The sequence below is a fragment of the Anguilla rostrata genome, chromosome 16, assembly GCF_018555375.3.
Source record: "Anguilla rostrata isolate EN2019 chromosome 16, ASM1855537v3, whole genome shotgun sequence".
Lineage (NCBI taxonomy): Eukaryota > Metazoa > Chordata > Actinopteri > Anguilliformes > Anguillidae > Anguilla > Anguilla rostrata.
Window position 1 is genome coordinate 30114600 of NC_057948.1, and position 21440 is coordinate 30136039.

General features: G+C 45.9%; 2 protein-coding genes across 4 annotated transcripts in view; one reads left to right on the forward strand and one right to left on the reverse strand.

Moving 5' to 3' along the window:
* cep89 (centrosomal protein 89) overlaps positions 1-21440 on the reverse strand; it is an 86707-nt gene that overhangs the window by 21256 nt on the left and 44011 nt on the right. The window lies entirely within an intron of this gene.
* Positions 26-17779, forward strand: zgc:165481 (uncharacterized protein LOC100073327 homolog). The gene is made up of 2 exons (XM_064312254.1): positions 26-146; positions 16804-17779. Exon 2 carries the CDS (start codon positions 16818-16820, stop codon positions 17556-17558), a length of 741 nt encoding a protein of 246 aa, XP_064168324.1. The 5' UTR covers positions 26-146; positions 16804-16817; the 3' UTR covers positions 17559-17779.

The following is a 21440-nucleotide window of genomic DNA, read 5'->3' on the forward strand; positions in this document are numbered from 1 at the left end:
GACGGGACGGGTCAGGGGGGGTGGGGGGGGCGGAGGCACAGCACGGCCAGGGCTCAGACAGGACATGGACTCGGTGCCTGGTCGCTGAGCCCTGCAGCTGGAATACTTTTGGGGACCCTGGAATACCTACGTTCAGCCATCACAAGGCAAGACACCCGATCCTTTCAAACTCTCTAAAGCGCGTGTGTGTGTGTGTGTGTGTGTGTGTGTGTGCATATGCGTGGGTTTGTGTGTGCCTGACTGCGTGGGGAAAGTAGAGGGATCTCCTGTGCAGGGTAACAGTGTGTGCAGTGGGAATCAGAACTGTTTAAGTTGTGCATGCTAAAGAATGGACTGTTAACATGTGTAAAGCAATACAGTTAAGCTATCGTTACAGTTCTCAGCATTTCATTATTTTATTAAAAATCTGAGTGCATGATGTTTGTTTTAGTCCCACTGCTTTCTCTTCTGAAAGAGGAGGTATCTGTTGCACAGCATTTGTTGCACTGAGCCGTAGCAATGCGTTAGACTTCAGTACCGAACGCTGGCCATGCTGAGATTAAACGGCAAATCCCTGTCTGGCAACTTGCACTAATTACAGGCTGGGAGTAGCAGACAGTTTCACTACTGCAGCACGCTCAGCGCAGCACAGAACGACATGCACCATTAAAAAAAAAAAAAAAAAATCACCCAGTGTTTTCTCTGGCATCTGCAGCAGGAGCAAGCTCGCAGGCGAGGTAACTCAGCTCCAGACCGCAAGACGGTCCCCTTCTTTCGTCATCTTAGGGATGACGGATATTGTCTTGGGAAAAGGGAGACGTTGTAATAATAAACGGACACGGTCGCACGCGGCGTTCCTCAGCGCCCGCGGTGGCCGATCGGCACGCGCTCAGTCTGCGCTTCCTGACCCGCAGTCGAGCAGCCGGCAGGTGCTGGGGGACGGAAGCGAGCTCTGCGCTCCCTGCTAAAGCAGCCTGTTGATGAAGGCGCTCGCTGCTTCCCCCTCTGGCTCCTGTGGCAGTCGTGAAAAACGGGAATAAGAGACAAAAGAAGTCTCCCGTTGTTTAATGAGCCCCTAGCCCTGGTGTGGGACAGCACCCAGGCAGATCTGATTGCGGGGGGGGGGGGGGGGGGAGATGCACTGAATGGCTGTGGATGATTATTTTTGAAGGAGCAGCCGCTGTTAAAAGGCATCTACACTTTGGGGCTCTGAGGACAAGTCGGGGGTGGGGGGGGGGGGGGATTTATCCGTCTTTTGTTATGAGCCCTAATCAGAGGGCTGCTGCTGCTGCTGCATGCAGTAAGACAGGCGGTGAGGAGCACGCTGTCAAACCCCGCCATGGATCAGGCGGCCAGCGCGCGGGCTGACTCGGTCCTGGCGCCCGCGGCCGCACGTGCCCTGTTTTTTGGACGTCGGGCGGCGTGGCCTCGCTTACTTATCGATCGGGCGAGCGGTGCCGGACCGTCGCGGGACCGCGGGCGCTCGTCTTCGCGCGGCCGAGCCGAGAGACTCGTGAGGCGCGAGGCGGCGAAGCCTCTCCCGGTCTCACGCAGCGGCGCGGCTCCGCAGGCTGCCGGAGCTGCCTGTCCGTACCGCCGCTCGCTCGCCTGTCAATAACGCAGCCCCCCCCCCCAGAAAGCCGCTCGCGCCTGTGGCTCTGCGTGTGTGCGCTCGCTCTCCAGAGAGCGGCGACTCAACACGGCGCCCTTAACATCGTCTTCACACGCGGGCAAACTGGAATTACGCAACTAAACAACCGCATTTTACAATCCCGTTTGTTTAACTTTTATTTCAGGAATAGGTGCAGTGTTATTAGAGGTCTGCGTGGCGAATTGTTTAAGGCATCGAGTCAATTTGGCCTGTTTATGGTTAGGGAGGTCCATTTAAAGATAAATCCTCTTCATAAGATCAAATTAATCACGCAGGCAAAGTGAAATTACTGATAGTATCCGCCTATCTATTAACATGTTAACAGGGAAGAAATTAATCTGAGGTTTTATTGTCAAAGGTGACACTGGCACACACCCCTCTCTGTAGCCAGACCTGAGCATGATCACAGACACATTGTCCTAACGGTAAATACAGATTGTCCCGGATATTTTCCTCTGGATATATCTGATTATATTTGAGGTCTAGTGAAATCTTCGACATTTCCTCATTCATTTCCAGAACAGGCCAGCTAATACAACAGATGAGAGTGGCACATCATGATCTAGATTCTAGTAGCTCCTGCACTTAATGCTGACCCGCAGATATGATGCACAATAAGACAAAACAAATAGAGTAAATGCAATCGGACAGACACGGTAAATAAAATGAGTAAACACACTGAGTCAATCTCTCTCCCTTTTTATAGTACTGAATGATTTTCTACTAGAATTGAAATAAAATAAAACATAACAAAAAATGTGCAGCTATTGTGGGAGAATTTTTTTTTTTTTTTTTTAAACCATGAGGAAATATTGGGCCTGGCAACATAGACTCTGATGTCTGAGGTCTGACACGGCGAACTGTGTGACGCCACGGACTTTGAGAAAGAATGACAGCGTTGGCGAAGCTGTGGGACAATTTAGTGAATTGCATGATACAACTGTGGCTCATATACAGAGTAAACAGGCCTGAGTGCTTCCAGCCAATACAGACTGGAGACGGCAGGACAAAGCGACCTTGCAAGAGGCAAAGCAGTCTGGCAGGTCTTAGCGTCTCTGAGGGGCATCCTGTCAGCGAAAAGCCCCAATAACGGGCCCTATGACACAGTCTGATCACTGACAGAACGAGTGTGATTTAGATGCCATTGTGAACCGCCACGGCAGAGCAGCACTCTCATTTAAAAGGGGACAAAAAGAGACAAATGTGACCTGGGTGAGCGCTCACTTGATTTACGTTATTTTGTTACGGACGTGCGATGCGACAGACACCCGCAGCAACCACGGGTGAATTATCGTCAGCACGTAAAGTAATGGTTCTGAGCCATGCTATGTAGGCCTGAGGATCCATCAACCGGGAAGACGCTGCCAATTGCCAAAATGACAGCAGTGTGAATTAACATTTTCACTAGGGAAAAAAAAAAGAAACAAATAATGAATAAACGCTCAAGGACACTGGCCGTTCCTCTGCACAAACGCACTCGTGACGGCGGTACCGGATCGTAAACGGGGGGCGCAGAACCGGCAGCAGCACCGGGCCCACCCTGTCCTTAGGCGGGAGGCGTTAATGAGGCTCGCAGAACTACCGTGTGGACCGGGCGTCTCGGACAGGCAGCGGCCACGGGGAGCAGGCCGTGGCCGCGTAGCACCGGGTTAGCGGGCGTAGCGCCGGTTGCGCGACGCGGTTAGCACGCTAGCGCGGTTAGCGCTAGCGCCAGCGCACCGCGTTAGCGCCGGGTTAGCGCGGCGTTAGCGCCCGGTTAGCACCGCGTTAGCGCCGGGTTAGCACCGCATTAGCGCCCGGTTAGCACCGCGTTAGCGCCGGGTTAGCACCGCATTAGCGCCCAGCTAGCACCGCGTTAGCGCCCGGTTAGCGCGGCGTTAGCGCCGAGTTAGTGCGGCGTTAGCGCCACATCAGCGCCAGGTTAGCACCACGCTAGCACCAGCCTTCACAGGCCCTTCATCCGCACTGGCATCCAGCAGCAACGGTTGCATGTTTACACAAGCCCGTTATGCTCAAACAGCAAATTTATGCGTCACATAAAGCGCCACGTTGCCCCAACAAAGTGATCAATGCATACAAGAGGCTGGGAAGCATGCAGGTAACCCACAATGGTGTAAAACTAAGAGACCATTTTGCACAGAAATAGAAAAAAAAAGTTCTATTTTTTGCACAAACATTTGTTAAAAAAAAAAGAAGAGATCATTGTTTGTTCAGAAATGCTAATGTGCTTCCACCATTTGGGAGATAATTGCCATCATTTGTATTCAGATCTCTTTCCAAATGCATTGGCAGCCATGCTTTATGATGTTGGTCCAATCAATCTGTTCACTTTATCCGGCTAAATTACAATAGCCATTGTAGTGGGCCTGCTATACATTGGCCACGATCACTGAATCACAGCGAGAGAAAGCAAGGCTTCTGTAGGATGTATCGGCATTGTTGTTTCATGAAGGTGAAAGATGACAGAAAGATTACAGAAGGTAGATGTGAAAATGAAAATGAAAATGATACGCTCAGTGACTCGGTACAGCTGATGCAGTACACATATCACGAGATTATGGCCCTTTTAAATCATCCCTCATAGGCTGATGTGTCCTGCCTAGAATGCATGCTAAAGCTTCAGCAACAGGCCAGTCTAATCGCCCTCTTAATACACATTCACATATTGCTGCAGAAAGCCATTACACAGCTGGCAATGTGTAACGGTCGGCAACAGATTTCCTTCCCCCAAACATTTATGCCCAGGAAGTCCTCTGCCTGCAATGCAAACCAACAGGAGTTTGGAGGCGTAGGAGGGGAAAACTCTGCCACAGCTCTGCCTGTGAATGCATGGATTAGCAACAGGGAGGCAAAGTACTCAATGTGCCAGCAGCTAAGGCAACACTGACTTCCATCATCTCAATGCAGGGAATAGCCGGTGGACAGGAAGTTGCTTACAATGTAGACCCGCTTCAGATGTGGGTAAATTATCTCCTTCATTAACAGAGACAGAAGCAGGAATGGTCTCACGGTCCCACAGTAATTGAAAAGGCAATATTACTGTACATCGGGCCTAATTACAGTAATCAGAGGTGCGTCACATACTCTCCGAGGAGAACCGAATCAAAGACTCAAAGCTCTTTTACGCATTCCCTTGAGCTGCTGTTCCACCGTATGGTACCGGTTCAACTCTACTCGCTTTTGGCACCAGGTACTTCGATTTCCGCTGCAGATAGTACCCCCGTCAATGTAGCTGGTCGTCATAGCGACGCCGCCTGAAACGCGTTGCTCTGTCCAGTCAGTGGTCTGCAGTGTTTTCACGTCACCTTTTGGTATCGCCTCAGCTCGCTTGGAACCTCGACGTAGGTGATAACAAATAAAGTACCAGGTACCAGGTACTATCCACAACTTTTTCCCGATGGAAAACCAAAAAAGTCGAGTAGAGTCGAGTCGAGTTGAGCCGGTACCATGCGGTGGAAAAGCGGCTTTATAGCTCCTCTGAACATTTTTCGGATACCAGTTCTAAGGACAGTAAAAGCCAAAATGATATGCTGAATGTGACCAGCATGAACACACTCATGAAGTCATTCCATCAACAGAAGCAGATCAGACATGCTGATGGTGGATCCAGAGCTGTTGATATGATGTCTACTTTTTTTTTTTTTAGCACAATTTATCTTATGATGTAGAGCAGTGCAGAGCATTTATTCCTGGTCCTGGTGGGCCGCAGGGTCTGCTGGTTTTTGTTGTTGCTCGGCACTTGATTGATCAAATAAAGCAGTCGATTACGCAGTTAGCTCACCTCACCTGGTGGTTTCTTGGGTCTGAATCGGCCGCTGATATTGAGGCGAAAGCAGAAACCAGCAGACCCTGCGGCTCTCCAGGACCAGTAATGAAGATCACTGGCACAGAGGAACCGCCGAACAAACTTAATTTTACCGATGCTGCAGAATTTCCCATTTGCTCGTTCATAGCAGTAACCACTTCTCAAGCTCGTGGGCTTGTTGCCAGGTACCTCCACGGGAGAGCTTTGCAGCCGTTTTCTATCCAGCAAAAACAAGGAGGGGGGGAGGAAAAACAATGTGGTGTCTCAGACAGAGCTTTTCAATGTAACATCAGCTCCGGTTAACTGGCACAGCCTTATTCGATAAGGGAAGCACGTCCTTCATCACCACCGACACTCCTGCTTTCACAAAATGGGAATCATAATGGCCGCGCTGACCCACGTGCTGGAGCAAAACCAAGGGAAACACAGGAAAAGAGCCCGAACGCAGTAATTAGCCGAGCGGACCGACCGGCTAACGGAACTTCTCGTCGCAGACGCACCGTTCGGCAGTTTGACACCACAGTTAAAAACCATTAACCGTTACCCTTCAGTGGGAGGGGAGGTGGCAAAACCCAGTGCCTTAACACCGCGCTCAGCTGTGCCGGTCTGTGAGCCGGCTCCCTCGATATTTACCGGCCCAGAGAAACAAAGCGAGAGCTGGCCTCCTTTCGATTACAGCCCGCCCCCAGCTGAGAGTGGTGGAAGAGCTGGACCCGCAGGCACGCCGGTGAACCGGGACATGAGCCTCTAACTCACTGCTGGTGCCATGAGACGGATATACGATAAGCTCTGTGGTCCGCTGTCGTGGAAAAGAAGTATCCGGGCGGTTTACTGGGGTGGAATTGGCTTCCAATATATTTTACAGCGCAGGAGACAGGCTGAACCCAATTCTATACAAACACAGCTCTATGTGCCTGATAACGTCTCATCGAAAATCCAATGGATTTTGGATTTAGATCAGTAAGGCATATTCGATTCTGTGCTTCCCCAACAGTTTGGGGAAGGCCCTTTCCTGTTTCAGCATGACAGTTCCCCCAGGCACACAGCGAGGTCCATATAGAACTTGACTGCACACAGCCCTGACCTCAACCTCAACTGCGAGCCAGGCCTAATCGCCCAATCAGTGCCCGACCTCACTAACGCTCTTCTGGCTGAATGGAAGTCAATCCCTGCAGCAGTGCTCCAACACCTAGTATAAAAACTTCCCAGAAGACTAGGGGTTGTAATAGCAGCAACGGGCAGGCCAACTCCATATTAATGCCCATAATTGTGGATGAGATGTTGGATGTCAGGTGTCCACATACTTTTGACCAAGTAGTGCATCTTTAATTCTGACTTTATTCAGCGTTCCACACAATTTTTTTTAGAAATGGTAAAAAGAAAGGTGTCCATTCAGTATTATTTGAGACAAAGCGCCCAGATCACCCAGAGATCATTAGCTGAGCAGGCAGGGGACTGTGGAGAGGCGGAACATTAAGCATTTCTTCTGCAGTTTACCAGAGACACTCTTTCCCCTCAAGTCAGTCATCAAATTGGCTATCACGTCTGAATACTGCTGAAGAGCGACAGATTTTTCTGCTGCTGCAACGTTTCCACATAACCTTTAAGGATATCGTCTCTGCTGAATGCAAATCAGGTTGAGACACTGTGAAAAGGATATTTTAACAGTGCTTTAATTCTGAATAGCCTAATCGCCTGAAGACAGTTTTTAAAGCGATGCCAACAAAGGGCACTGGTGATGGATGTGAAGTTCTTTATCAAACTCCTGAAAAGTGAATACACACACACACACACACACAAAAAAAACCTATTAAAATTCATTTGGCCAGAATGAAACATGGCATGAATGAATTTTTAATGAGTGTGACCTTTGAGTGATTGGAAGCGACACATCGCGCCCGTCGTGCGCCGCCCTAGACGAACGCCTTGGCCTGCGGATCCTCCTCAGCGGCCTGGCGTGAGCCAGGGTGATCATGGGAAATGCTTCCGCGGATCGCATTTCTCCGGCTTTGTGGCCAGGATCTCGGAGGCCCGGTCCCCTCCTCTCCTCTCCCCCTCCGCGGGGAGGTGCACCGCCACGACAGAGCCGGGTAATTGTCATGTAAATCGGCCATTAACCTTTCCGCCAGAGCCCAGGAGCGGAGAGAAATGTTTACCGAGGAGACGACATGTCTGGCGTGGAGCGGGCGTGTCTCCGGGGGGGGGGGGGGATAAATCTTTTTGGGGGGAGCACCCAGGAGAACCTGACAGCCCTTCCACTGCTCACTGACAAGTCATATATCAGCTACAAATGGCACCCGTTAATCAAACTCAGCTTAATGCATAACGCGCACCACAAACATTTGTAAGCATTAATAAGGACACACACAGTCACATGGCCAGGTCTCTATAAGGCACAAAATCATTCACCGAGGACAGCATTATAACATGCTAGGCTGGCGCGTTGAAGGATGAACACTTAACCATGACTCAATAACCCAAAGAATGATCGTTCATTTTAAGACCATTAGTAGTTAACGGAATTAACGGAATCAAACAGAAAAGACAGCTAATTGTGAGGGGCGATATAAAGACCATACACAGAAATCCCTATTGCATAACACAGTAAATAAAGCTGCATACTCAGCTGCATTGCCTACTACTGTGTGGCTCTGTCCCATTTCAATCCCACTCATCTTATGCACGTCAGCGAGCAAACTTCAGAGCATCTGCAATTATCAGTCGATTGGAGTGTAAAACACAGCAAGGGCATTTCTACAAGCACCCAGACACCTGGGGGAAGCATTCGTCCTTCCTGTTATCGATACAGAAACGTGTCGGTGGGTCTCCGTCTGCCAGGACAGCTGCAGAATCAGATGTGAGACCGCTGAAGTCTGACACCTCTGCAGAATCCTGAATTAGGACTGTGCCCCAGCTTCAGAGCAGTGAGAGAGAGAGAGAGAGAGAGAGAGAGAGAGAGAGAGAGAGAGAGAGAGAGAGAGAGAGAGGAGAGAGAGAGAGAGAGAGAGAGAGAGAGAGAGAGAGAGCGAGCGAGAGCGAGAGCGAGGCGAGAGCGGAGCGAGGCGAGAGCGAGAGCGAGAGCGAGAGCGAGAGAGACGAGAGGAGAGCGAGCGAGAGAGAGGGAGGAGGAGAGGCGAGAGCGAGAGCGAGAGCGAGAGCGAGAGCGAGAGCGAGAGCGAGAGCGAGAGCGAGAGCGAGAGCGAGAGAGAGAGAGAGAGAGAGGAAAGCACGCACAACAGGACACAGAGCAGAGCATTTCACAGAGCGTTCCCAATGATCAAAACCAGCACAGTCAGAGAGTCAGAAAGAACCTTTCCGCAGACAGAGAATAAAAGGGCACACACACACGGCAACAAAAGGCCACTTAGGGTCTCATCAATATTTACTACAGGAGGCGTGCCCTTGCCAAATGTAATTTATTTGAGAGGATAAAAATTAAGATGAGACAGGGATAAATCTGACAGGATAAATCATTATATATACATTCACAAACAAGTCCAAAACACATTCACTACAGCTCAGCTTGTTTGGCACTCCCACTTTTCAGGGACTGCCCAAGCCATTAAGAATAAATAAATGCCCTTCCTTAAAATCTAAATTTGTCTACCTTCAATTCCACACGCATTTAAGAGCAGCAGACCTCCAGAACAACAGGACGAATGGCAGAAAAGGCTGAGCTTAACAGGCTGGACTAAATGGCATTTCCAGGAGCGTTTTACCATTAACATACGTCCTGACGCAGAATAACCACCTGTCAGTTCCTTTCACAGACCTGATTGCAGTGGTAACCAATGGTAACCATTTGCAAGGTTAACGCAACCTTTACCTCCACAGTCACCGCACGGGCTGTCAGTAGCATGTTTACAGCCGGTGCAGAAAGACCCTGTGGTCCGCTCGACTGACCAGCACACACGGTCTCGCGTGGGGGGGGCGGGGGGGGGCACCCTGCCGAATTAAACCCTCCGCGGGCACGGCTCTCGCCCGCCGGGCGCTGCCCTGCGTGACTCCCCGCCCGGCAGGCGGCACGGTCAGAATTTCATCCCCGAGTTCACGGGACCCATCCCTTCACCCAGTCCTTCGGCAGGACACGCCCTCCCAGGAAACCGGGCCTCCGCAACGTCGTTTTAAAAAACCGCCCGTTTGCTCGTTTGTGAGGGAAACGCTGTTTTCAAACAGCAGACCTTCCCAGGAAAACTAGCACGGTGGGAGGGCTGCGCAGACGCCTGTAACTCCAGCACAGGCGTGAGAGTCAGGCAGCTGCAAACTGGGGCAAAGTGCGTTTTCCTCCACTTGGGACACAGTAACAGCACTACAGCACTTGCAGATGTGCTTGAGGAATCTTGGGTTTGGCTGCCTTTTCACTGCGGCATGCTGACCGTTCGATTCCTTAGCTTTCGCGTTAAAGGCACACTATGCAGGATTTTTTTGTTTTTTGTTTTTACCTTAAAACAATTACAGAAGAACCATGCTAAGGCATGTCTATGATTCAACTGGCGATCTGTCTTCATGCACTTTCGCCAAATTTGTGCACCTTTACCTGTGTTTGTTATTTTAAAATGTGTTCTGGATGTTCCTAGGCGTGGTACTCCTTTCTGTGTGGGGAGGGGTGGGCGTGGCTACAGAGCCTGTAGTTTGGGATCGGATTTAATTGGAGTGTTTCTTGCTAGCTAGCTAACTAGTGAAGACGGCCAGACACAGCGAAGCAAATAGACAAGTTGGCAAGGGCTCGTTTGAGAAGCGAACCTTGGAATCCTCGGTGGCATCAGGTGAAGGTCACCCAGGGGATGAAAAGCAATGCAAGCAATGACTTGTTGTCTGTTGGACCTAAAAAAGTAATCTTATCTCTAGCTATCCAGCTAGCTACATTAGGTCGAGTACTTGGGGTGAGTGGGCGGGGTTGAAGACAGAGGAGGAGACTTTGATCGTAAATGCAGAACCACAGGAAGGAAAAAATCTGCATAGTATGGTTTAACACTGAAGACAAGAATACAAGGGAACATTTAGACACACACAATGAAAAGGCACTTAACGGACTCGCCCCTGCTGCACAGGTATAAAATATAAAATATTCTTCAACAATACAATACTGTTATTCTGAGCATCCTGTAAAAAAACATCTGCTTTCTTTTATTTTCACTCTCAACTGTCAGTTTTTTCAGGGCATTTCACCGTAGGGATTTCAGGGTCGGCTAAGAAAACATTTTCACAGCACATTTAATTTCTAAAAAAGGGCACACGTCAATAGAGTGTAAACAAAAATAATGGCTTTAAAATATTCAGGAGGGGGAATAACAATCTGAATAATTCATAATTTACAACAACTCTGCAGCAAACCACATTATCTAAATCAATATGTTAAACGTAGCTGAGAGTTGACACCCGCTGGACAATCTCAAACGCAAGAATGCGGAAAGCAGTGGCATCTTCAGAATGTGGACCTGACAGACGTACGCTACAGGAGATGCTTTCGACGAGAACGGCACCGCTACAGAACAGAGCACAGAACCAGCGACGGCGGTCCAGAAATAGGCGGCTCTGAGTCACAGATGCAGTGTATATTCTGGGGCTGGAGAGACAGCGCACGCCATCTGCGCCCGGTCCGCACGCGAAGGATTCGACAGACTCGATTCCCGCTCCGCCGCCCGTCATGCCCGTACCGAGGAACCCAATCCCCCTAATGACTGTGCGCTCAGTGACACTATCGCTGCCATTACTTGACTGCTAAGGGGATCATGTCAACCCATTACCGTACACACACGCCATTTTTCTCCACATAATAAGCGGAATGTTAGGGAAGGTGATGTTCGCCCCGCGGTAAGAGGGACTGAGAGTGGGAGTGATGCTGAGGTGAACGAGACAGTAAGAATAATAGAGAGAGCCCGCGGCGTCAGCACACCATGCCTAAAACACCAGGGGGTCTTTTGCCGTACGCAGGCCGCCAGCCGGACATTTTGTGCCGTTTTCACGCTAGAATATGCAGACTGCAACACGAAAGACATGTTTAAGAACCGTCTTTAGAGCAATCAAGAGAAGGATCTACGTATTTTTCACAAGACATACACATACAGACGTAGGCATCTAATATCACCACCTATGGTATGCCATGTTTCCCAAATAAATTATAAGGGTGTCTGAATTCTCACAGCTATTAAGGCATTTTGTTTCATTTCAGAAGGTTTTGGGAATGTGATAAAATACATGAAAATGATGCTGTTGTAATTGCAGATAAGGCACTTGGCCAAGTTCCCAAAGGAAATACTCTGTTCACAATGCATTTTTAATGGCACCAAATGAATAAATTATTCTATAGCATATGTTTACCATTGAACATTTCAACAGTGCTTTTACCCTTTTTCTGTGAAACATATGGTACTTCATTGTCAAAGACCTTCATAAGAAATAATGAGGACAGACCAGATCATAAAGCACCAATCATTTTTGCATGCAGCCAATATATGGCATAAAATGAGCTTGTAAAATGAGCTCAAGACTCCACACATACTCAGCTGGTGGGAAGCTAATATACTGATAAAATATGCAGTAAGAAATGTAAAATACCCGTGGGCTGTAGGACCACCTGCATTGGCGAAAGCGAGTCATAATAATAAAAGGCTAGCCGAGTTAATCCACGATTTATATAAAAAACATAATGAAAAAATAAATGGAGAAAATGGTATTTTTTATGATAAGCGAAAATAGAACTGCAAAACAACTGCAGTAAAGCTAAACTTGAAAAGTACAATATACCATGACAGAATATCCTCCACAAGAATATGCCCATTACAGCTTTCACAACCTTTTGTTTATGTTATTAATTACTATTTATACCTGTAATCAACTACAGATTTATACAGTCACTATAATATACTACAAGTAAATATAGCACTAATTATGGGTGTGCAGAGACAGCACTATGTGGGCATCTTCAAACAACTGCGTTCGTAGTCACATTCAAGAAAAGGGGGGGGGAGGGGTGTTGGTGGATGGCAATAATGCACTTTTTCCACCAATCTCACCATTAGGCATTTTCAGAACACCATTTATCAACTTTGAATAAAAAAATTATTCTAAACAACACATTTACTGTTCATTTCTGAATAGGGTATTGGGGTTCAGACACACCACTATCATTAATCATAGTAACGCCTCCAATACACACAACGGCATCTTTTTAAACGAAACAGACAAACAGACCAAATTTCAGGATGCAGGCCTAGATATGAAACACGCGGAGGTGGATGCGCAGTCCAGATAATAAATCACAGCTAACAGCCTGCACAGCACCGAGAGCAGGAACGCAATTAGCTTCATTAGCCTCGTCTTTCTGGAAGCTTCTCCCATTTGTTTCTCTGTCACACGCAGGTGAACAGCTGGGGACAAAGTGAAAGCCTCATGGTGCACTGATCTGGAGCTTGGTGGGGTGGAAATTAGGATTTTTAGCCAGAAATTGCTGCAATTTGAAAAAACTAATGTGATAGCACTTACACGGAAAAAATTTGAAATTTGTTCTTGTAGTCAAGACAACAGGAGTGGCTTACCAGGGATTTATACAGAATCTGATAAATGCACTTAGCCCGAAAGTGTGACTTTCAGATTTATTCAGCCCAAACTAATTTGGAGGAAGCATTCCCGAAAACAATTTGAGGCATTTTCAATTATTGCTTTACTTCAGTACGCAACTTAAAAATGTACGAAAACATTCAGGAGCTGACGAGTCATTGCACGTCGCTCAGGATAATGAAATGTAATGTCATGAAATGTACCAAATAGTTATATTGAACTAGATTTCTGAGAGAAGCTCAAGGCTGTACTGGCTGCATTCTGCTCTGATCACACAATCTCATGCTGCTGAGCGCTTTCCCCTCCGCAAGACACCAGCAAGTCTGTAAAAAAAAAAAAGCGAAAGACTGTGGCTGATTATATTTCAGCTGCTTTGTCCTCGCAGCAGAACAGGGGAGTTGCGGCCGGACAGCAACAATAACCATCAGAAACATTAGCAACTGATGTATGACAGTTGAATGACTTGATTTGTTATTAGAATAAATTTACACCGGTTTAGCCAAGAATATTTTATATACGAAGGTCATGTTAGAAGAACAAACTACTATTGTCAGGCTTGTGAAACTTGCTGAAACACACAAAGCGTGTGAGCAATTTACATAACGGCGATTATACGAAACCAGAAACTTTTGCAGGAAAGTTGGAAAACAGCCACGGGCGACATGGCTTCATCCCAACGTCACTGCCCTCTAAAACACAGTGAGGTAGCTGAACCCCAGCAGGACTGGCCCTTGCTCCCCCTCCCGGCTAGCTTCAGGACCCATACTCCATCAACTCAGTAACTGGCTGCCGGGGCCCTCAGGCAAGACTATTTCCACACCTCTGTGCATGACTGCAGGGCCAGTGATGGCCTTCTCCCTCACTTGCTGAAGCCTGCAGAGTTTTTCGGTTTGTGTGCTGAAGCTGACATTCAACTCTCGCTTTTTCCCTTCCTAAAGTTGTGCAAGTATCAGAGTTGCCACTTTATGAGGCAAACTGGCTTTTACTTAAGACAGGCAAGGTTATGGTTGCTAACACACACACATATACATATGAACTCAGCTGAGCCACTGACAAGCATGGCACACCAAACACACCAGCAGCATCATTCATTCCACTGAGACCACTGTCTCCATTGCTGGTCTACTACCATATACCACCAAAACCTGCCGAGTATATCCAACAAAGCATATCTAGATCCTCCCCATCTCAGCGCTACACAGACAGCCAGTTATTGAACGGAAGAGCAATTTATATCAATCTCTGCCCATTTTATGTCCACCATTTTGCATGCGATCACTAGCATAATTATACGTCCCCCTTCCATTCCTTTTCATTTGCCTGAATAAAATTTCCGCGTTTAATCCATTTAAACTGTAAATACTAAGCGCTGCCTGCACAATCCACAAGGAAAGGTAACACCGCTACCTAGTGCTGCTCTTGTCAGAGAATTACTCATTGTGTTCCTCCCTGCCTCCCCATCTCCCCCTGACAGCACCTGTAGATTGTGCTGTATTTCCAACTGTATGCTTGCAGACGTACGACTTGCACATCACAACTGATGTACCAATGGAAATCTATGAACTGTTAGTCTAAGAAGGACTGTTGGAGTAATGAAGTCAGAAGCGGCCACCAGACGAATGTAAAAACTGAATGGTTCATACAGCTAAATGACAGGATATCAAGCAGGCCATAAAATTAAACCTGTTTCATCCTATTAAAACAACCTGCAAAGGTCATTTCTGAAATTGGATTTAGTTGTTTTTCCTTAACAGCTGCTATACAACATATTGTGATTGCACATAATACTCCAACAATGTGCCTCACACAGTCATAATTCTGACAATATCAACTGTTTAAATGTTCATGTTGAAAACATTAAACCACAGCTGGTGTGTGCTTATCCTTTCAAAACGGTTTCCTTTAACTGGATTCAAAGTTTAATAGCGAGCATCATTGATGATGATGCCACCTTTTTGTCATAAATGAACAGAAATGACTCTTTTAGCCCAAACTTGTGCCTGGCGTTTGCCAAGAGAATACAGCAGTAGCAGCAGTCAACAGTGCTAAGGGTTTGTTCAATATGAGCTGTAAGAATTGGCTATTCAGAATTGATTGAGAAAAAAAAAAAAAGTCAAGCTTTTTTTATGGAGCAACACCCTTACAGGTGTGTGGCGCAGACAGGCTCTGCGTGAGGCGACTGTGCAGAACGGGGTTGTGAAATCAGGCGATCGCTAACACGATCACGCACAGGACCAGCTTGTCATCTCGGGGAAAAAAATGAAATGGAACAAGGCAAGTTTCGTGTCTGACAGGAGGTTATGGATGCACAGCAGGCCTTCCGCAGCGAGAGAGCTCGTTTCTCACGTTGCGTCGCAAGAAAACTTTGACCGAATCTTAATATTTTGACTCCAAGAAATTACTTTGCGTAGTTTTTTTTTATTCTCCCGTTTGTGTGCGCCGAGTGTCACAGCTGAAGGTCCTTCAGGAAGCGTAAGGTTCTATCTGATGTTTACCTGGTTGAAAAGGAAGAAACAATAAAACCTTATTATGGAGACTGCAGAGGATCAGCTTTGTCCAAATGCTGAAAAGCCATCATATTACCAGTGTTTTCACCAAGTACACAATGGATGGACTCTCATGCTTTGGCCATATAACCCTCAAAAGCTCTATGCGTATGTATTATCAGTTACGAACAGTCCAGACATCCATGAAGAGGACTGGCTTTAACAAGCCTCTTTTTAATGACATCGAAACAGCCAGTGGGATAAAACAGCAGCCTTCAGGCACTTGTGAAACACATTTCTCTGGGATTATTTCTTTTTGTTATTTGGTTTCAGCCAGAATCTATTTTTATTAAATGTAGAGAATTACATACACAATTAATTAATAGGTTTATTTGTCCTCCAGTAAAAAAATAAAAACATGATCAATTTCCTCTGGATGAAGAAAAGCTTTCTCCATTACCCTCCGATATGCTATTCAATCAACAAACGGTAATTAATAATGTTAATTGTGCATTTGAAGACAGGTAAATAAATAATATGGATCACTAATCCTGAATTTATATGTCACTAATCCCGCATTTAAATAGAGACAAAGCACTCCTAATTTCTCCTAAAAAAAGTATGCCTTCAATTATCCATAAACAACTGTAAATGCCAAACCTTGGGAAATAAATATTTTTCAATAAAATTAAAAAAAAATCCAAAATGTGTCTGTAGACGGCACACTGAAATGGATATCATTTGTCTTTTATTGCCACGGGAGGTCACAGTCCATAAAATCAGGGAATGTCAGAATAGCGACAGACAGTGACCAAAGGAAATTAAGCACAGCTACAGAGAGAGCTATTAACGAGATCACATAAAAGATAACATAAAGGTAACATCGTCCCGACGTAATGCACAAAAGCCCAGGACTACTGCACCACCATAAGCAGCGATCTGTGATATGCAGGTAATAACACGCAGAACTGCTGTCACGCAGCGTTACCCTGTCCAAAGGAAAAGCAATGAAAGGCCTTTGGCACAATACCCCGAGTGCTTCTATTGTTTTTGACAGATTAATCAGGTTTTCTCACAGATAAATCCATAAATAGCTCTTAGACAGAATGTTAAATGCTACCTGCACATTTCCGGCTAACGTCTGGAAGACGACAAACCACAGAGAGCGAAGAACCACACGCCCCGGGAGCACTGGCCTGTACTATTTATCACGTGCGTGTTCGCGTAACACGGACGTCACTTTTCAGGTTAGCGGCTGACCTTTGACCTTACGTACGGCGCTACTGACTGATGACGTGTGTCTGTCCGCCTCTCCCCCGCAGAGCATGACGCAAACATGAGCGGCGCCCAGACGGAAGCAGCAGCAGCAGCAGCAGCAGAGGAGAGGCCCGCCAGCGACGAGCTGGAGTGCAAGATCTGCTACCAGCGCTACAATGCCCACAACCGCAAGCCCAAGATCCTGGACTGCCTGCACAGGGTGTGCGCCCGCTGCCTCAACAAGATCCTGGACATGGGCGACGGCTCGCAGTTCATCAGCTGCCCGTTCTGCCGCCACGAGACCGAGGTCACCGAGTACGAGGTGGCGGGGCTGCCCGACGACTCCAACATCATGTCCAAGCTGGCCACGCGGGACAAGTCCTGGAGCTCGGACAGCAAGGAGGTGGTCCTGACCCCAAAGAACCTCTCGTCCTCCAGCCCGTCCCACGACTCCTCCAACTGCCTGGTCATCACCATCATGGAGGTGCAGAGGGACCTGCAGCGCTCGCCCAGCCGAAACGGCAGCTCGGACTACTACGCGGAGCAGAGCCTGGACTCCGTGTCCGTCACCTCCAACGGCCCCGCGGACCAGGACGTCTTCTCCAAGTTCTGCAACCACGTGCCCAGGATACTGGTCTGGCTGCTGGGCTTCTTCTACTTCGGCTCCCTGCCGCTGGGGATCTACCTGCTGGTGATCCAGCGGGTGACGCTGGGCATCGTGTGCGTGAGCCTGGTGCCCTCCAGCCTGACTGTGTGTCTGGTGTACGGGTTCTGCCAGTGCCTGTGCCAGGGCATGTGCGACTGCTCCTCCCGGAGCTGAATGCGTGTGCCGGGGCACTGCCCGCTCCCCACGGCCTGGCGCCTGAGGCAGAGACGCACAGTACCTCCAACGCCAGCCGCCCACTTTCAATGATGCTTTAAAAAAAATTTAAAAAAAGAAAGACAAAAAAAGGTGGAGATTCCTCTCCGCAACACCTCTCCCATGAGTTGTCATAAATGTCAGTTGTCCCACATCAGAACCAGGTGTAGATCGGGATTTTTTTTTTTAAAACACAGAGCACTCCTTAAGAGTAATGTAACCTGGTAAGATGCACTATAGCACTTGCACTTATTAGTATTACATTGTGGACGAGTACTGTGGTTTTGCTGTCAACCCTGGGATGATGTGACGTGTTACTTATGCCCTGAAGTAGTCAACTTGTCTTTGTTTCTTTGAATTTCACGAATCTGATCCAGAATGCTTCAGTCTAAGATTTGAGACCTGTAAAGTGGTCTTCAAAGGGACCTCTGCCTTAAAAAAGGAAAGGGGAACTACAGTACCAACTGCAGACAACCACAGAAATCAAATGGGAGGTTTTTAAAAATTGATTTTGTATTTATTTATAAAATACATTAAATTGAAAGCGCAAAATTACAGATCCAAATGGTCTCATAATGAAGTTTATTTGTGTGTTGCTGTTCTAAATAGTGACTTGTCTGCTGTTAAAAAAATCTATGTAAAATTCATAGCTATCATTCATGTGCCAACATTGACATTTTAGGTTCTTCTAAATGTTTGATGTTAAAACTGTGAACACTAGAATGTTTGACTGTTCTTAAATCATTTTTAACATTTTCATCTTAAATAATATGCAATGATTTGAAAATGTATGGACTTTAAAATATTTTTTCGCTTCTCTTGGTAATAGAATTATACACAGGAAACCAGAACGTGATTAAACAAATTAAATTTCCATGGACCAAAACAAAACCAATTTAGTGCCAGTGTTTTAATTCCTCAGTGGGAATCTGCCGCTCTCCCTCCATAGAATAATACTGTAATACTGTTTACATACAAAATGGGTATAATACCACTAAGATGTTTCACTGCCACACAGAATAGGTTCTGTCACGCTGTTGATGACTAATATATTTTTGCAGTAGATACAGAAATGAGGACTTTGTGTTAAAATACCAAGATCAAGGAGTACCTCTATTTAAAAGGAAGACAAGAAAAAGGCTAGATCACACCTGTCCGTTATGTGCTGCAGCCCAACAGGGAGACGTGTGGCCACCAGTGGGAGTATAGCGACTGAATCCTTCCCATCCTTACGCCATGTTAAAGCATATTGAGGTGTTGGGGGTTTGTCCACATTCGATATAAGACCTCAGGGCCCATCCACAACCTGAAACATTGCCTTACCTGGATGAGCCACCCCGCAACCCCCAGCTACATGTTTTGTATATATATATTATATTACAGGCATTTAGCAGACGCTCTTATCCAGAGCGACTTACACAACTTTTTACATAGCACTTTACATTGTATCCATTTATACAGCTGGATATATACTGAAGCAATGCAGGTTAAGTACCTTGCTCAAGGGTACAACGGCAGTGTCCTTACCCGGGAATCGAACCTGCGACCTTTCGGTTACAAGCCCAGTTCCTTACCCACTGTGCCACACTCCGTCCTACTCTGTCCTGTATGACATCGTCCTTAAGGTAGCCACATGATCCTCATTCAGGTGCAAACATTTAACTTGGTGACATTGCTGCTTGGTCAAGGTCAGGTAAATAAAACCCATCCAAGATTTATTTTGATAAATTGCTAACAACAGGCACACAAATGTTCTGGCCGTCGATACACTTAACAATTTTAATTAGCTGAAAGCCAAAAAGAGGAATTCTTACAGAGTGCAATCAGGGAGCAAAGCATTCCCTATATGATTTGTTACCTGTTGCAATAGTTGCTCATTTACTGTCTTGTAAATACATGCATTATGAGGTAAGCTTTGATCAAACATATTCTACCATGTTAATTCCATCATATATTATGCTATAATGAAGTTTAAACAGACATATTTATATGAACCATGTAATATTAGTTTACCATGATTACTGAGGATTTCTTTGTTTCAAGTATGGATTTCTCTTCACTCCCAAAATAAGAAGCAAGATTTAATGATCCAAAAATCTAAAAATCAAACTGTGAAGGGTAACAGCACAGATATCCAAATACAAAATGATGTCAGAAATCATCAAATTAAGGGGGGCTGCAGGGTGACAGGCTTGTTACAGATAAGCCACCACACTGTTCCATTTTTGTACATTACCTCACTGCCATGTTTGAACTTCAGTATTTTGACCACAGCACTCACAACCCATAACTGAATTAAGGAAGGATGGTCATATTCAGAGTCCACTAACTGTGGATCATTTCTGCATGTCCTTGCCCGTTTCTCCAACACATCAAATGAGCAGCTGGTGAATGATTCTGACTACATCTTTAAAAAATTCATAACGAACTCATTAAGCTCCCAGGATGATATGCTTGCAGTCCTGAGCACACAGCAGGTTAATTTTGCTAATAAACGAGGAGGAATCACTTTTCATTTTGGCAGTTTTCATCGTTTATACACGCTTCAAGAAATGTCACGCTGGAAAATCAATTCCAACCATTGCAGATATTCTGTTTGAAGTCGTACATAAAAGGCGTCAGTAACAGGGTGATTATTAATGTGAGTGATGCATAAGCAAAGCTTTTCTAAAAAAAAAAGGTCCTAGTGCTCGGACACTCCACTGCAGGTACTCCTGTTGTCTTCTACACAAATCACAAAGCACGATGAACAGTAAATCAATCATTTCAGTTTAAAGGACCACGTCTGGTGGATTATTAAATCCAAATAAATTTTTTACATTCCAGGTGGAACAAGTTTGTAATTAAATAATTTGGGGGCAAGGGGGTAGGTCTGATTTTAACATTGGTGTGGATACATTTGACCATTGTTCTGCAGACAACCAACACCCAAATTTAGGTATTATTTGTTATGTTTGTCAGCCCCATCTAGGCCTAGATAAATAATGAATGGCAGATGATGTTTCAGAGTTAATGGATTTATCGATGGGGACAATTCAATACGTTTTGATTAAATTATCGGTGGGGGCAATTTAATAGTCCCTGCACACTAGTGAGGGTGTGTACCCCTCGTTCCCTCCTTAATCACTGCCTTTGTGTCAGGGGATAAACATCCAACCTGCCAGTAGAACGGAAACCAACTCTGAATGTTTAGAGAATACACAGTATTAAATTCTGCAAGCTAGGATATCCATCACAACATTCATTTCCCTTTTTCAAAACTGACATATATGTGACGTATGATATACTACTAAAAAGCAATATTTGATAGATACACACACTTTTTCATGATGGCAAATATACAGTATACAGTGTGCTGTGCATTGACCCTTTGCAGTTTTCTCTCAAATGAACACAAACCAACAATCCAAATGGAGGCTTTAAACTCATGCATTCTTAATGAGTAAATGCTTTGCATTTGTGCATGCCTCACTTTTTGCGAAGGAACAAAAGATATTTTTCTCTCCACAAAAAATGAAATTCAAATATGCATGTCAACCACACTGGTTAAGAGATTAGAGGAAGACAAACTGCTTCCTGGGAAAATTGACTTAAATATTGAAAAATGAAATTGTATTTATAAACACAATAAAATATTTAAACCCATTTTCAGGCATTTCAGGCATATGTGCAGTATAAATTTTAATAACCTATAAATAATGTAGCAGCAATCTACTTTTTCCCTCCTCATTACTACTTCTTACTTTTTACTTTTTTGACTGTCAAACTTTTTCTTTTCCTGACCATTTATTTTCACGGTTTATGTCAAAGAGCAGAAAATAAATGTCAGGAAAGAGACTGCAT